This window comes from Marmota monax, unplaced genomic scaffold (genome assembly GCF_021218885.2).
Source record: "Marmota monax isolate L192 unplaced genomic scaffold, Marmota_monax_Labrador192_F-V1.1 WCK01_AAM20220418_F8-fsc00042, whole genome shotgun sequence".
In the NCBI taxonomy this organism is placed as follows: Eukaryota; Metazoa; Chordata; class Mammalia; order Rodentia; family Sciuridae; genus Marmota; species Marmota monax.
In genome coordinates this window covers 13,916,789-13,934,274 of record NW_026693008.1, presented here as the reverse complement: position 1 = coordinate 13,934,274, position 17,486 = coordinate 13,916,789, and the positions used below count along the sequence as shown (strand labels likewise).

General features: G+C 44.5%; 1 protein-coding gene across 6 annotated transcripts in view; it reads right to left on the bottom strand.

Annotated features, from left to right (window-relative positions):
• Flnb (filamin B) overlaps positions 1 to 17,486 on the bottom strand; it is a 144,897-nt gene that overhangs the window by 7,948 nt on the left and 119,463 nt on the right. For all 6 annotated transcript variants that reach the window (XM_046452703.2, XM_046452704.2, XM_046452705.2 and 3 more), the window contains 12 exons: positions 16,995 to 17,135; positions 14,712 to 14,840; positions 13,586 to 13,759; positions 12,533 to 12,691; positions 12,045 to 12,248; positions 11,241 to 11,393; positions 11,020 to 11,142; positions 7,993 to 8,259; positions 7,338 to 7,475; positions 6,263 to 6,378; positions 2,865 to 2,997; positions 920 to 1,096 (listed from right to left, as the gene is read on the bottom strand). In XM_046452703.2, the coding sequence (XP_046308659.1) occupies positions 920 to 1,096; positions 2,865 to 2,997; positions 6,263 to 6,378; positions 7,338 to 7,475; positions 7,993 to 8,259; positions 11,020 to 11,142; positions 11,241 to 11,393; positions 12,045 to 12,248; positions 12,533 to 12,691; positions 13,586 to 13,759; positions 14,712 to 14,840; positions 16,995 to 17,135 (1,914 nt within the window). The remainder of the gene's footprint in view (positions 1 to 919; positions 1,097 to 2,864; positions 2,998 to 6,262; positions 6,379 to 7,337; positions 7,476 to 7,992; positions 8,260 to 11,019; positions 11,143 to 11,240; positions 11,394 to 12,044; positions 12,249 to 12,532; positions 12,692 to 13,585; positions 13,760 to 14,711; positions 14,841 to 16,994; positions 17,136 to 17,486) is intronic.

The following is a 17,486-nucleotide window of genomic DNA, read 5'->3' as shown; positions in this document are numbered from 1 at the left end:
GTTGACCATGCAAACAGCTTTTAGTTCACAGTATGAATACCAACTACAGGCATTTAGGGGGCGGGGGGTGGAGCTGTATGTTTGGATACAGAAAAATATTTAAGATGTCAAGGGAAGAAAGCAAGCTGCTCACCAATCTGTGCAATAAGATCACTTCCATAAAATAAAAGAAGCAAAACCGTGCATCTGACCATTTAAAGAAGTAGCTAACCAACCTAGCCAGCAAGAATGAAGACAAATGAGAGATAGGCAGATGGTGTGAAAGTCTCTCTGAGCTGCTAGGGGTATTTGCTCCTGGACCAGGGGCCAGGGAGAGGCAGGAGCAGAGGAAAGAAGTAAATTTCACCTTAAATCCTTCTTCAGTTCCTATGTTTCCAGAATCAGATATGTCCCATTTTAATGGAGCAAACATTAAAAATATATTGTAATGAGTCCAAAAAGTTTCAGAATTCTTGAGCCATTTCAGGAGTAGAGAATAAAGGAGGAGGAAATGGGCCATGACAGATTTTACACTGTTTTGGTGTATTTCTGGGAGTCAGGGACCAGAAGAACTGATGGGGAAGGATGATACCAGTGAATTCTGTGCAAGCAAAAAAACTCGTAACTAATGACACCAGGTATGTTCCCCAACTATCAGTGTCTTGTCCCTGGGGTCCAGGAACTTGGTGAAGGAAGACATCTGGGCCACAATGAACAGTAATGACATGATAATACTGCCACAGAGATCTCACTCTGGATTTATCACAGGTCAAGCCATATCTCCCAAAACAATGGTGGACAGCAAGAGTCTCCAAAGTACATGCTACTCCACTTTCCCAGGGGGAGTGTACAGGTGGCTTCTGCAGGCCTTGGAGATTTCCACCTGGCTTTGCCCCTGGAGCTGGCTTTGTTAAAGATAAGAAGTGCAATGATATTTTACCTGTGGTGCCCCCCTCAAGCCCTGCACCGTAGGCAGACACCAGGGCAGGATTCCCCGCTTGTCCCGGCTCCCCAACTCGAACTTTGAAGGGGCTTCCAACCACGTGGCTCCCATTGAATTTGACATCAATTGTGTGGATGCCATTTTCGTGGGGGATGAAGCGAACAGCATACTTATCTAGGAGAATAAGCAAAGTCACAGAATGAAACCAGGCAGATGAACACGCTGGAGTTAGGTGAGGACACAGAACTGCAGGCCACCCTTAAAATCATTTAAAAATGCTGGGAGCCTGGCACATAACACGGTGGATTTCAAAACCAGACGGGTCTATTTGTGTGTTCCTGGTCAGCCCTTTGGGAAATGCATCCAAGTCTCAAATTTGGTTTCACACTCTGGCCTCCGCCTCAGGACACTTCCTTTATGAAAAGCTCACTTCTCACAATGTCTTGCTACTTGGCCTCTTGAAGGGGAATAAATGGTTCCAACTAGCATTAATGCTCCTTAATTAAGCCCAAAGCTAACAACCACAGGCAACAGCCAGGTTTTGTTGTTGAGAGTGTGGGTCACAGCATGTGGCAAGAGAATCTGTTAACTGAAGTGGGCACCTAGATTATCCATCTCCTATGCCCCAAGTGACCCTCTCCAGCCTGGGATGCAGAGCATCTGCCCTCCTTCACCTCCTCTTCTCTGGTTAGTCTCTCAATTCTTCCCTGGCTCCTTGTACCTTCATCTCCTGTAGAATCTGATCCCTCAAAGTTCCACCCAAACCTTCTTCTTTTTTAATCAAGTACTCTCCAGAGATCAATATCCTAGAGCTGCCCACCCTAATCCTCTCAGCTCTGTACTTCCCCTAGCAGTTCCCAGCTGGGTACCCATTCTCATGTCCAGATGTGGGCCCTGAATGAATAAAGAAAATCCTTCTTTCTTCAAGTCTAAGTCAATTAGTATAAGGCCATTTCTTTAGCTACAGTAAATGACTTAGTCATGGGCATGTGTCCCTGTTCAGTGAGATGGAAGGGGAGCTTTGCTGGAGACTTCAAGAAAAGGCATCTCTCAGACTTCTGAAAACGAATTCTGAGAGGAAAATGTCTCTTGGTTGGTGCAGTGTGAAGACTGGAAATCTGGTACTGCTGCAGCCATCTTGCTACCAAAGCCAGCCTCACAATGACCCATAAATCAGAAGAAAGAGTAAAGATCTTCGGAGCTTGGAGAACACAGCTGAATGACCAAATCAAATCACTGCTAACAGACACTTTGATCCTGCTTCTCTCTCCTGCTCTAACATTTTCATCAGCTGCTGATCAGTTCTCCTGTGACAAAGGAACCATCGGGGGTCATTACCAGGTGGTGCGGGTTTCTGGCCTTGCTCACTAGCTCTGAGCAGTTCTCTGAGGGCAGGGAGCATGTATTCCCCAGCCTCATCTTCCTGCCATGTCTTGACACTCAATAAATGTTCACTTCTTAAAGATGATTTCCTTAAAGTTGATCATTGTCAGAGAATTCCATATATCAGGGCACCACGCAAGAAAATCTTAGGGTAATAAGCTCAAGAACCTAGATTCTCTTTTTTCACTTTACAGATGAACGTTGATCTACTTTTTCCTCACAGCAAAATGAAATCAAAGTATACTTACTTATGTCATAAGATCAACAATGTAACAAAAATCTGTAAGATTTTGTTAAAATGAGAGAAAAATCACAAAGAATGTCAAGTGAAAAGAATCTGAAAAACAAACAGAAAGGAAAGCAGAATTTGTGAAGGAGAAGGAAAAGGAAGAACAAAGAGGAAAGGAGGAGGAAGGAGGAAGAAGAAAAAAAGAATTTTACGCCAAAGTCAAGAGTCTCTGTGTTCCATGTCTAAATCACAATTTAGAAACAATGTCGCTGGCAGTGACGAGACTTGGGACGCATACACACAGCGATGTTCTGCGGGCCTCCTGCTTACCTGGCTCCAGCTCAGACACATGGCATTCCTCTACGGCTCCCGAGGGGCTATGCACCTTTGCATCAATCTTGCCTTTTGCACCATTCAACCTTATAGCAAAGGATGCTGGCTGGTTAACTTTTAATCCCGATTCCTGAGAATTTAATATATTAGACAGGTTATGGCCCTTGGAGCTCCTGCTCAGTGGCACACACCGACCTGACCCAGGACTCCAGATGACAGTATTCATGCAAATAGGCCCAGAATATGTTTCCAAATAACATCTGACAACAAAAGAGTGTGAGCAGATCACGTACATTTCTAGTACAGAGTTCAAGAAAACCAAGACACACATCTGCACAGTTTTGTATTCAAACCATTTAGGCTGGTTTAGGCTGGAAGAGACAGCTCATGGGGTTGGAGGGTTGGGACAGCTTGGTCAATCAGACTACTGTCTAATCATCTCAAACAAGACCTATACAGGCCAGAAAATGCAGTATCTCCCAAGCTGAAATAAACCAAGAACTCCTTTTTGTTTTCTTTCGTTTTTTTTCTTTTTCTGCACTTGGGATCGAACCCAGGGCCTTGTGTGGGCCAGGCAAGTTATAAGAACTCCCCTTTAAGAGAAGCCTAGAAGCTGACCAAACCATGCACTCCCTAACTTAAAGTTTTATACCACTGTTCTTTTTCCTCTCAAGAGTAGGAATGGAAAAAACATTTAATGCAGGCAAGACTGTACAGTGAGGTGAAGAATCAGCTGGACCTAGGTTTACTACCATTTCCTAGCAATATGACTAAGCTGCTGATCCTTCTTTGAGTCTCAGTAAGTAATGATGAATTACTTACATAAATAATACATTATTTATGGACGTAATAAATTCATCTATCTCAGAGAGCTGTTGAGAGGATTAAATGAAGTTACACAGGTACAACACTCAGCACAAGGCCTGGCCCATACACAGAAAGGCTTCAAAATGCCTACACCCATCCCACCAAAACAAAATAAACAAACAAAAACAAAAGAACAAAACAAAACAATGGGGAGAAATGTAGTTTTTGCTTTTCTCTGGGTCAGTTTTACTCCACATGTTCTATTTGGGACCCAGTAGCCTCCCCTGGAAAGACAGAGAACTAGGTACTTAGGAACTAAATCAAACAGCAACATTTAATACACATTAAGACTGGCCAATCCCAAGCAGCAAAATTTTATAAGTCAGCACTTTTTTGTTTTAAACTTGATTATAGACAGCCACACCTCAGACACTAATGAAAGCAGAGATCACACTTCCCACGCAAGCACATCATCAGGAGATCTGATCAGATTCTCAGTGGGGACTGGATTTGACATTTCTAAATTTCCAGGTGCTGGCATTTCTAAATGCCAAGGGTGCTGGTCTAAGGACCATATGTTAGTAGCAAGTCCCTAAAGCTGTGTTGTCCAGTTAGATAGTCACCAGCCACATGTGGTTATATGTATGTATGTAAATATATAAATATAAATTAAAAATACATGTAGCCTATGAGTGTATAGACCATAAAATGAATATCTGGATTTGACATTTCAAATCACATTCAAAGCACTTAAAATTAAATAAAATTCCAAATTCCACTTATCAGTTATTCTAGTTACATTTCAAGTGCTCAATAGCCAGCCACAGGTGGCTAGGGACTACCATGCAGCACAGTGAAAATGGGGAACATTTCCATTGCTGCAGAATGTTCTACTCTACTGTGCTGCCTAGAGCTTACAGCCTGGGGAGGAAGGACGTAACACAAAATTAAGGATTCTTTGATCACCAGATCACCCCTATTCCACTCCCTCCTCCACGAAATGTCAGCCGACTCCAATTTTCTACAAAGTCTCGAAAGCAAGACAAAACAATACATGCCTCTCTTGCCTAACCAGCACCAGATGTGGCTGTGCAGGCCTCCACTAAGGCTCTGATAAATAATTTACACAACCCTCAGTATCAAATAACCCAGAAAGAACAGGGGACGATGTAGACACACAGGTCCCTCTTGCTGTAGCAGCTGGTTGCAAAAGCTTGATAGAAGGCCTCCTGCACGCTTACTGAAATATTTATAACCAAACTGTGATGTGAGGACTCTATAGCAAAGGTTTTGGGAAGAGGCTTTCTCCAAACCAGCTCATTTTGGACACAATCATTTACTTTACCTGAATCTGCTTGCTGCTAAATCCTCAAGAGGGAGATAAACACCTCAGAAGATCCAAAAGGAATCTTTGAGATGCATGAAGGCAGCTCTATGCCCTCAACAAATGCTGGGTTTATCTCCCTCCAAAGGTTTAAGCCAGCCACAAAAGAAGCTTCTGTTAAGAAGCCTTTAAATGAAACACAAGAAATACATCTACACCACAGTGACCAGTTAGTACCCTTGGTATTCTCCACATGAGGCCTCTTCAATCTATGAACTATGATGCTGGTTTGGGTTCTATCTCAGTCCCTACCTGAAAGACTAACATTTGGAATATCTAGGAGTATCCCAATTCCCCCAGAATAAGACTAGAATCTCAAATGTAAATGAAGCCTATGGAACTAGATGCAATGATATCACCAATCTGAGATACTAAAGTGGATATTAATCAAGCCAATATTTTTGAGAACTCAGGGCAGCCAAAGGTTATACAGAAAGCCCCTTAACCAGAAATCCTATTTAAAGAGTCTGGTGTTATTCTACAACTTAAATGCTACTTTTGATTTCACACAAATTATTTTTCAATGTCCTGAGCAACAGATGCAGATGCATCCCCAGTGGCTCTTAGTTTGGCTAAAGGTGCCAATGCAACACTGAAGTGACCTGTTTGAGATGGGGTTGGGGGTTGCTGCATCTCCTGGTATCCCAGTAGGGTGGATAAAGCAACCATTTGCCTCTAGATCAGGGTGGAGATTCAGGCAACTGCAGTCAACAGCCCAGTTTTTGAGGTGAGAGAGACCTTACTCTGCCACCTCATGCTAGCTGGATCCTGGCTGCTACAACTATTCTATTAAAAAAAATCATCCTATAAAATAAATCGCAATTGACTTTGAGGGAAAAAGCAGCCAAACAAGAGCAGGTTAAATATCACTGGGCTGCTGGTTTTCTGTCTGTTTTGTATAAGTCTCTCCTTATCCCTTAACCAATTATTAACAGGCTTCCTTTGTTTCTCTTAAATAAATATTTAAAAGTAAACTTGTCCCTAAACGTTGAGGTGTGCTGTTGATTGACCCAACTGTTTTCTGCTCTGAGTACGTGGGGAGCTGACCCTGTCATGGGAATGCTTGCCCACAAGGGGCAAGACTTGAGGTCAAAGTGAAACTAGGGGCCTTGGCACCCAAGGGGGGATTGAAGAGGCCTCAGGAGTCCAGGGGTCTCACTGGCTGGCCTGTGGCCAAGGAGACGGATGCTTCCTTGCGTCTCACCTGAAGGCTCATAACAGTGAGGCGGCGGGCGTCGTCAGAGGGTGCGATGACGGGCACCAGGTAGGGGCTTTCAGGGATGTGCTCATCATTGAACTTGATAGACACCTCGTAGTTACCTGTAGGGATAGGAAAGCTCCATCATTTCACAGATTCTGAAAAGGCACCTCCAGAGTGGCCTCTGGCTTCTTAGCTAGGAATAAAATGTCTTCAGAGAGATACAGCTTTGCTCCAGGGCCATAGCTAAATGAAAGAGTCAGTATAATTTTCTTAATTTGGCAGGGTTAGGCCCACAGGGTCCCCAAAGGGTCTATGCAGAGAATCCAGGAGATCCACAGACTCGAATGGGGGAGGAAAATCACATCTTTAATGAAATTTAGTCTTTATAAATGTCAATAAGAAATCACAGCACAGGATAAGTACCTGGACTTATCACCAACAAAAATGGTATTTTTTACACCATTTTAAGTTTTATAGATATTTTGATATATCATTTGCACTGATCACTACTTTGAAATTAAGCTCATTAGTATACCATCACTAAATCTTATGATTTAATGTATTAAGAGAAACATATATTGTTATGGTGCATATCTGATAACTATCAATACCTATGTTTTAATTTTGATAACTACATTTTAATATAATTGATTTCCTTTATAACCTAATATATTTTGTTTCAAAATATCATCCTAAGAACAGACCCCATATACTTTACCAGATGCCAAAAGGGTCCCTGTGACACAAAAGATGAAGAACCTTGCTCTAGGGAACTTAGACACCTAGGCCACTATCCTGGGGCAAATGTCCCAGTCATGGGCCATGAGTTGACAGAAGCATTTGAAAGAAAGCAAAAAGCAAATATGCCAATGGAGAAAGAATTGTGAAAGATAATGATAACAAGAGTCCTCACCCCTTTGAGACCCAGTTATTTTCTGCAACTGGCTTTCTAGAAAGCTCTCTATTGTGCCTCCTCCCACAAATGCCTTGGATACTTGAGTTAGATGGGTTTCTTTTCCTTGTAACTTAACCATCTCTGAATAGGCAAAATGTGTTCAGTGAACCCTTGAATACATACCAGGCTCTTGGGCAATATAAGACACACCACATGATCCGTTTTTATGGTCATCAAATGTAATCTCGGCCTTACTGGGACCTTCAACAGCGATGGAGAGGCCTCCAGCACCTGCTTCCCGGGTCCAGATGCTAAACTCAGCTGAGAGTAAAAAAACACTGGGTTAATGACTGAGCCCAGGACAGCTCCAGCCCCTCTACCTGTTCAAATCTGTAGTGCTTGGTTTAGTCCCTCACCAGCCCTTTCCTCTTTCTCAAACCTTAGGCAGGATCCAACCAAGGGCCATCCCTGTTGTCTCCTAAGCACTGCCCATGATTACTAAGTTCACATATAATTGGCATCTTTTGAATACACTCAAATGAAGCCAGAAAAGGATGGGAATAACAGACCCTGACCACTGGTTTTGCAGCATTCTAGTGTGTTCCATAGCACATCAGACCCTCTTAGAGCTTCAGATCCACACTAATAAGTTATAGACTCTGAGAAGTCCTGGAAGCCTATTTAGCTCTGGGCAATTCTCAAACTTACTTAGCCACAGAAGCCTTGAATAAGGAATGTCCCTGAATGCCATCCATGAGAAGTCTTCCCTTTAGAGCCAGGGGTGCAGGTTATCATCCCCAACAACTCTCAGTCTCCTCCAAGCTGCTGGAATGCTCACCTGGGACTCCTGCTTCTCCTCTCTCCAGGCCAGGGCCTCCTGCCCGAACTTTGTGGGCACCCCCTTCACCAAGTGGCCCCACAGTGAACTGGAAGGGGCTGCCGGTTACATGCTGTCCACGGTACTTGACACTGACCGTGTGAACGCCCATCTCCTGGGGCACAAACCGGACGCAGTGTGAGTTCTTCCCCATGGGCACAATCTCTGCCTCAGTCACACGGCCAGAGGGGCTGGTGACATGGGCCGACATATCACTGCTGTTGATTTCTGAAAGGAGGCAAGAGGTTGGGAAAAAAAGGAGGATTAGAGCAAGGGCCAGAGGCAAGTGGAACATGCAGGGTAGCAGCAGAAGGCATGGCAGGTGCAGCCTGGTGGACATAGGGTGCTAGGCCCCCTCCCCTTCCGGCTGGAGGCCTGTCCTCCTGTGGCCAGCATGGAGTGGGTGGGGCCCTTCAGGCACCCAGTGCAGATTGCATTCTAGGGTACTGACACTTCTTGCCCCATCAAGTATATTTACAGCCTTCCTGGCTGGAAGTGAGTTAATCTGATGTGACAGTTTCAAACCAGGAACTGAGCTGCAACATATAAATAAAACACCAGAGGAGCTCGGGTACATCCAGAACAAAGGTGACATGGCCATCTGTCATGCTTGGATAGTTCTTCTCCACCAGGCAGGTAAGGGTAGAAAACACAAGGGTCTTCATCCTTTACTGTCAAGAAGCTTTGTATTTCTTTTAGGCAATGACACCAGATGCATTTAGAGACAAAGGTGAACACGTGTCAGTCCCAATGGCAAAGGGAAAACCATGCGCGAGCAAAAGCTTTCAGAAGCAAAAGCTTCAGACTGAAGATCAGACAGAGGCCACAAGATGCCTCGGTCACCAGCACCAGGGTGTAGACCACATGTACGCTGTGAGCTGCTCGCATCATGCTAACAACTGTGCCTGTGCCAATGTGAAGGAGACAGGCAGGCAGGGGACACACAGGACACTGAGCACTACCATCACCTACAGCCCATATGAAACTGCACCCTCCGGCCCTACAGGATCTGGGTTGAGGAGTTCGTGACTCTGAATCCTGAGGACAGAGAAAGAAGGGAGGTTGAGGAAAGGTCATCCCAGGTTATGTATTGAATGTTTATGTTCCTCCAAAATTCATGTTGAACATTACCCCGCAGTGTAGTAGTTTTAGGAGGTGGGGCCCTACAGGAAAAAGCAGGATTTGATGAGGTCATGAAAGGAGAACCTTCAGGATGGAATTAGTCCCCTTAAAAGAGCTGGGAGAGTCTGCTTCTCTCTGCTGTCCACCATGGGAGGATACAAGAAGGCAGCCAGCTGCAACCTAGAAGAGCACCCTCCCCAGAACCCAATCATGCTGGTTCCTGATCTCAGACTTCCAGTCTTGACCAACCATGAGGAGTAAATGTCTGCTGGTAGTCCTTCATCTACAATGTTATAGCAATCCAAACTGACCAAGAGATCCCCTCCCCCCTGCCCAAAGCCTGGGTCCTGAGGATATCTGGAAGCTGATGAGCCACCCCAACAGAGGAGAGGGGACCATGTGGGTAATGAGGGGAACTGTGTGTCCTCCCAGAGTCATCTGCTACCAAGTAACCAAAAAGAATAACAAAGTCATCAAGAGACTTAAGACAAAGAACAAGCGTCCACACTAATACAAAGATAATTCCAAGAAATAAATAAGCAAAAAAGAACAGAATGGATAATTTGCAAAATCAGAAACACAAAGCAAATGCAAACACAGTCCTCATCACTAATAATTCAAGAAATGAAAATGAAAACCAGATACTGTGTTTTTCCATCAGGTTGGCCAAAGTGAGAAGGAAAGGCAGTGCTGTTGGAAAATATGTAGAAATGGGCACCAATACATTTCTGGAGGGCCATCAGCCAAGTCATGGCTACATATGAAATGTACCACCCAGCAATCCCCCTTCTGGCCATGCATTCTCCCTCCAATGTGGGACATATGCACTTTTTACAATCACAAAACAATCTATACAACTCTTCTAATGTGATCTTGTTTTTTAATTTTTTTCCTGGTACTAGAGATTGAACCCAGGGGCACTTTATCACTGAGCTACGTCCACAGCTCTTTTTATTTTGAGACAGGATTTTTCTAAGTTGCTCAGGCTGGCCTCAAACTTGTGATCCTCCTGCCTCTGCCTCTGGAGTCACTGGGATTACAGGTGTGCACCACTATGCCCAGCTTAAAGTGATCTTGTTTTGAGTTTATAGTAATGAGGCTTCTTCACACATTCCCATGTGACCCAACATTGATGTGCCTACCCAAGAAGACCCTACCAACTACAGCCGAGAAGGCAGAGTAAATAGATGCACAATATACTAGGAACAGGAAAACCAGTCCTCTTTCAAGGAGATCACACCCAAGTTTTGATTTTCCTTCTCTGCAGAATCGGTGCATGCCAGCTTATGGGTGGAGGAGCTCAGAACTCTCACTGACACCATGAATTTTGTTTGGGAGGATCCCTATAGAAAGAACTAGAACCACATTCCAGACAGACTGTGTGGCCTGTTTACTGCTCATTGGCCCCACGAGGAAAAATTCATCGCCAAAGGGCTGGATGTGGCCCACCCAGTTTTGCGGTACAGCCCTCCTCCTAATTTTAGGCATGAAAGAGATGAGTAGAAATGTTAGAAGGCCACTGCAGGGCCAATGTCACTTAAATCCTTCCAGACACTGGCATCTGTATCTAGAAGTGTGACCAGTGCTGTCACTGACATTATTCTTTTTGGCAAATAGTAAACCTAAAAGCATATCCATGTTCTGCCCATGTAACATAATAAAGCCATTTTCATTTGGAAGAAGAGAAAGATAGCAGGTAAATAAATTTATTTTTCTTAATTAGGCATCTGTGAAAATAAATATTGAAAAAAAAAATGAAATGAAATAAAAAGGTCACCAGAGCTGACTTAGGTAACGCGTTCTGAGCTAGGCCTGGAATTGGTTTTCTGTGGTGCCTACTACTATGCCCTGATCCCATGCACCCACCTGGGATTTTCAGGTTCAAGTCGCAGATGCTCCCAACAGTGGCCACTGAGGGGGCCCGGCTGGTCCGGGTGATACTCTCTTTGACTCTTCCCTCGCCACTGATCTTCACAGTAAATGGACTTCCTGAAAAACCAACAAGGTGCTCATGAGTGCCCAGAGGCCAGGCACAGCATTTACAGAAATCCCAAGCACCAGAAAAGGAGGACAGATGTAACACGTACCAGGAACATGCTCATCAGCAAATTTGGTGGAGACAATGTAAACCCCAGGCACGGTGGGGAAGTAGGAGACCTTGCAGGTGCCATCTTCCAGGTCCTCTGTCTGGATGTCCACCTTGCTGGGGCCTTCCACTGCCAAGGATATGCCACCATAACCTGCAACACAGCAGCCCCCAGCCATTCTGATAGCAACTCCCTGACAAGTGGGAGCCCACTGACTATAGAAGGGACATCTGACCCCTGAAATGCAAACTATTTCTAGACAGCAGAAAGTAATATCAGCCCTATTTAGAGAGCCTGGGACAGGAGAGCAGTTTAAAAGCCTCTGAGAAGTCATGCAGTGACTAAACTGCTGAACAAGGCTTTATCCAGAGGACTCCTTCCTCATGAACATCTACCATGTCCATGAAACCAGTCAGGAGAATACTACCTTGGCCACCTGGCCCAACATTCTACACCTTAGGGTAAAACCAGGAGACTCACCATGAGAAGAATAAACTGAGGGCAGTATAGGCAACAAAACACAGGTCTGTGAGTTGTTGTGGATCTGGGTTCAAATCTCAGGAGCAAATGCAGGTATAAGCCCTGTGAACCTTAGTTTCTTTATTTATAAAACAAATATGTTCTCATTCCATGGTCATGAGGTTTAAATGATTATGTAGGTAAAAGGACCCTCAAGGACCTCTCTGAGTTTAAAGACTATTCAGAGAGAAAAGGGAGTTGGTAGGATAAAAATGAAGCAGACTGAGCAAAAAAAAGCCAATTCTTACAAGTTCTGGATATTTTCCCTGGAACCATGCCACAGACCTGCATCTCTTGTGTCCACAATGAAGTCAGACATCTCAAAAGTCCGGCCCTCTGACAGGCCTCGGCCGTAGACTTTGGCTCGGCGTGCGTCACCAATCTCCGATTGGACCACCATAATGGACACAGGGCTGTTGGCCACATGGTTGCCATTCTTCTTGATACTGACCAGGTGTTCACCCACCTCCCGGGGGATGAAGGAGATGCCTGGACCAAAACATACATTGAGGTATGTAAGAGGAAAGAAGGAGATGGAGGAGAGAAAGTGGAGAAATGGGAATGTCATATTCTCAAAATTGTAATTGACAATTTCCTTCCTAAATTTACAACAACCCAGAGTATCCAAGGGTGTCAATATCAGAATGAAGACTTTCTTCATGCATGCGACCCAACAAGTTTACCATGTCACACTCCAATGTGCCACCAAGAAAGCACCTCAGGAGCCCATCCCCCAGCCATGAGTCCGAGCTCACCACCTGGAAGGCACTCACCGATGTGGTTGTTGGGCAGCCTCTTCAGGAGACAGGGCTCATCACGGCCAGATGGTGCTTTAATGCTGGCTGTCAGTGTGCTGAGGTCAGTCTCACTGATGTCAAGTAGGAAGTCAGCAGCTGAGCCCAACTTCACCTGGGAGCAACGCCTGCTGTCATCTGGGAAACAGTCCCAACAAGGCTCCTGTTACATGTGGCTGCATGGAAGCCCTCACTCCAAATGCCACTGACAGATTAACAGGTAAGAATTAAATACCCAGTTAAGTGACAAAATGTGGCTCTGACCATGAGCACACAGGACCAACAAAGAATGATTGGTACTCATGCCTGGTTCAAGGGAAGACTAGGAGCTGGCAGGAGCTGGGGATGTGGATCCTTATAGGCCACTTTTTGAATGGAAATGGAAGGCGCTTCCCACCTGTTGTTATGGTTTGGCATTTCTCAGGGACACACTGATCGTGGTCCACAGAGGGCTACTGACTGCTTCAGACAGGTTGAAACACCATGGGGACATGAACCTCAACTTGTATTTTTTCCTTATAACCCACTGAAAATTAGAACCAAACCCAGCAGGTGGAATAGAGGTTAGGAACATGAGCTTTGGAATAGGATAACTTATCCTGAATCTTAGAATACCCACACGAGAACTCAACTAAGCTACTACCTTACCAAGCCATGGTTTTCTCATCTATAAAATGGAGAACAGAAAAACTGCCTGGTAGTGATGCTGGACTTCTCTGAACTATTGTACTCATGCAGTATTGTCTGCATGCCTCTCTCTGAGGGCTTGTTCTTTGCATGATGAAGTTATACTGGCATAAAATAATCACCCTCGAAATGGTAGCTTTTGTTTTTCCCTAGGTTATCAGTGAAGGGAAGAATTTAGCCTGCCTGAAGGTGGACTTACACCATGGATGTTCCTCCAAAGAGTCTCTATGAAACCTAAATTCAGACAGATACAGCTTGCCACCCCTGGTCTCATGCAGAGAGAATGGCTGTCTGAGGCAGGTATATCGTCCCATGAGGACGACCCTAGCAAACCGGGGAACCCACCTGTGATCTTGGCTGTGAAGGGGCTGCCAGGGATGTGCTTGTCATTGTACTTGACCAGAATGCTATAGTCGCCTGGCAGTGTAGGCAGGTAGGTCACGGTGCACGTCCCATCTTTGTTGTCAATGCAGCTGATTTCTGCCTTCGAGGGTCCCTCAATAGCCAAATCGAGACCACCTGTGAATGAACCAGGGAGGGAGGGCAGTTAAGAGACTTTGTCTCCACAGGGACAACTTAGCCATGGCAACCCTGATGCCAAGGACAACAGGCTGACACACTCCATGTGTGTGCTGTACAAGGGGCCTAGGTAACAAAGAAGCAATTTACAAGAGGGAAAAGCTCACTGGGCAGACACCCCATTGTCTGCCTTGGGTTCTCTCTAGTAACCCCTAACTCTTCAGGATGTGTGGGACAAGAATGACATGGAGCCCTGTAGGTCAGTAACACATACAGGGTGGTGCCACACACATTCTATCCCTGTTAGCTAGACACCATCACAGAAATCCACTAGAACCACAGGTTAGGAAATACAGAGGACATGGGCACGGAGCTTTAACTAGAATGAGTCGCTAAAGTAACTTACAGGAGGATCTGTGGATACATGTGCAAAAAGGACAAGAAGAACATCTTCAACAAAAGCACGTTAATTCCAGGTGAGTCATATAAAATATTTCATAGTACAAATTTGATTTTAATTGGAACACAGGACTTCAAAAATGTATGTATTGGAACACTGAGCATATAGCTCAGTGGTAGATAGAGTGCTTGGTTAGCATGCTCAAAGCCATCGATTCTGTCCCCAGAAAAAGAAATTCTGTAATAGGTAGAAGACAGAGTCGACCTAAAGGATACATAGATCTATGTGAGAGAAAAGATAATGCAAATATTACTACTCAATATTTTCTTTTTTTTTTTTTTTTTGAGACAAAGTCTTGCTACATTGCTCAGGCTGGTCTCAAATTCCTGGGTTCAAGTAATCCTCCCCTCTCAACCTCCCAGTGTTGAGACTACAGGTGTGTGCCACAGTACCTGGTAATAATTTCATTTTAAAAAGCTTCCCTGGAATCATGTCCACTTAACTCCCCAAATGAAAGGCCAGAAGCACATAAACATGTAAACCACCCAGTACCTTCTCCTGCATCCTCGGTGACAATGGTGAAAGTGGCCGTTTTGTTAGCTACTCCGTACACCAGGCCTGGACCATATGCAGAAACGCTCCCACTGTTGGGATAGTTCACATAGAACTGGAGAGGGCTCTCTGGGTTTGCCAAAGAAAAACACAAAATTGGAATTCATTAGATGATAAACGAACACTCAGATGACAGGTATTTTAATGTTAGTTCACCCAACCACAGGCGGTTCCTGAGGAGAGGCGGAAGATAAAAGGAGATGCCTTGCCTCACCACATTAGGACTCTGAGGGGGTCAAATGAGTATCATTCCTTCACAAGAGAAAAACAGTGCCCAGGGCTACTCCAGACTGGGGTTGGGGGCCAGTGGCTAAAGCAGAGGAATCACTGCACTGTATGAGAGGGAATGATCTACTACTAGAGGGAAAGGTCTGGAAAAGTCTTTTTTGGAAGGCCATTTGCCTGTGCCATTCAAAACGAAAGTCCTTATTGATCTAGGGAGATAGTAATGGATCCCACAGTGGGGATCCATTCCCAGCCCTATGCAAAGAACACTTTAATTCCCACAGTGTTCACGTGCAAATCAGGAAAAGACCCCAGTGTCCAACGATACAGGAGAAATAGGTCTATTTGTTGGCCATTTAAAAATAAAAAAGAGAGAGATTTTTGTGTTCTAACTTGAGAGATTATCTATAGTAGGTTGTGTTAAAAAGAGAAAAAGTAAGTTGCTATATAATATTAATACCAATTTGTCTTTCTTTCAAAAACAAAACAGAACACAACTGTATGCATGTTAGCAGGGATACAGAGAAACATCTGATTTACCCAGGCAGGGAGTAGAAAGGCAATGTGAGAAAGACATTTTCTTACTCTCTCTACTATCTGTATCTCTAGAATATTTAAATAGTTGTAGATAATACATTTGTTTTTTAAATATCATGCATACATACCAACATAAACAAAAGGAAATGCGAAACTCAGACAAGTATTAGCAACTGCTATCATGAAGGGCTAATTTCTCCAATATTTACATTGTACTCCAAAATCAATATGACAAAGGCCAGTAACCAAATAGAAAAATAGACCAAGGATAAAAATGTTCAGTTCACAGCAAAAGAAATACGAACAGCACTCAAATGTATGGACAGTTGCTCGATCTGGTTCACAAGAGAAATGCAAATAAAGCAACTTTGAGATACTGCTTTCCTCAACTTCATACTCACAAAGATCCAAAAATCTGAAAGCACATTTCCCTGTCCATACTGTGAAGAGGCAGGTGCTCTCCTCCACTGCTGGTGGGGGTATGGATGGAGTAGCCCCCAGGAAGGACAATTTGGCAAGATATAGCCAACCCACAGAAGACAGCACCTGTGTCCCACACCTCTAAGGCCTAACTCCCACAGGTACCCAGTGAAAAATGTGAGAAGATGGATGTAAAAAGACTGGTGACAGCTAAAAGGTGGAACCCAAAATGCCCTCTGAAAGGAAATTGGTCACATATATAATGGCTCATCCAAACAGGGTGAAGGTCCATGTGAGAGATGAAAAGAGCAAAGATAGATAAATGTGTACAGATGCTACTATTTATGTTTATGGGGAGGTGGGGGTGCCTAATCCATTTCTTAAAATATCCTGAAATCAAGCATAAGAAATCACTAATATATTCAAGAAGAGGGTAGATGGAAGAAATGAGTGGGTGGGTGGGGAAGAGTTCTCCACATGGCTTTTGTTTTTAAACCATGTGAATATGCTACTTACTCAAAAAATGAGTCTAAAAAATATTTGAACAAAGACAAAAGAAAAAAAAAAAAAAAAGAACAAGACTAGCACTATGTTTGATGGCCACGAAACTTGAGCTGGCTTTCCTCGTCAAGGCTGTCCACCCTTCTGTTCCTGCTCTGACCCTGCCCCAAAGCCCACACCACACAGGGTTCTGCAGGCCAGGCTGGAAAGTCCCTCACTGCGCCTCACATTTTTCTCCCAGCTTGACCTCTGGTCATACTCCATCATGTAGCAACAAAGACAAACAACCACAGGCCTGAAGGCTTGCACTGAGACCCAGGAGGCAGAGCTGCATCATCTCTTCAGGAAACTGGCTGGATGTGCTGGGATCCTAGGCTTCCTGGTTTCACAGGGATGCCAAGGCTGCATTCCCTAAGCCTGCCACTGAGAACCATTTATTGCACGGCCTGCCTGGAACGTCTGCCAGCCCCCCAGCTTTTCAGGTCCTTGAATCGTAGAGTCCTGCTGGTTTTGCTGGCCATGCTGCTGAATCCTACTTACCAGGGATGTGGCTGCCCATGTATTTGATGTGCATCTCGTGGAGCCCGACCTCAGTGGGGGCATATCTGACGGTTACTGTTCCATCTTTGTTGTCCACAATCTCAGGTGTGGCTGTCTTCCCAGAAGGCATGTGGACCTCTCCTGTGGAGCACAGGGACACAGGGTAATGGGCTCGTGGTGACTTTCTCCAAGAAATTGAGCACAACACAGAAACGTCCTCAAAACACAGGTTTTCAGACCCAAGAAGACTGATGCTGCCTAAAACATCCAAGTCCCACAGCTGGAAAATGGAGACCTATTTTGCTTTTTTTGGTTCCCTTTGGCTTCCAAAAAATGCAGCAGGCAACTCATAAGTAAAGGGTTTCACTGGCAAATTAGAAGCTCAAATAGGATTTGAGAGGACCACAAAACCAGAAGGATAAATAGAACATTTACTCAAAGAGAAGCTGGCATTAGAAAGGGGCAAGGAGAGAAAGTAACTCTTGTATAACC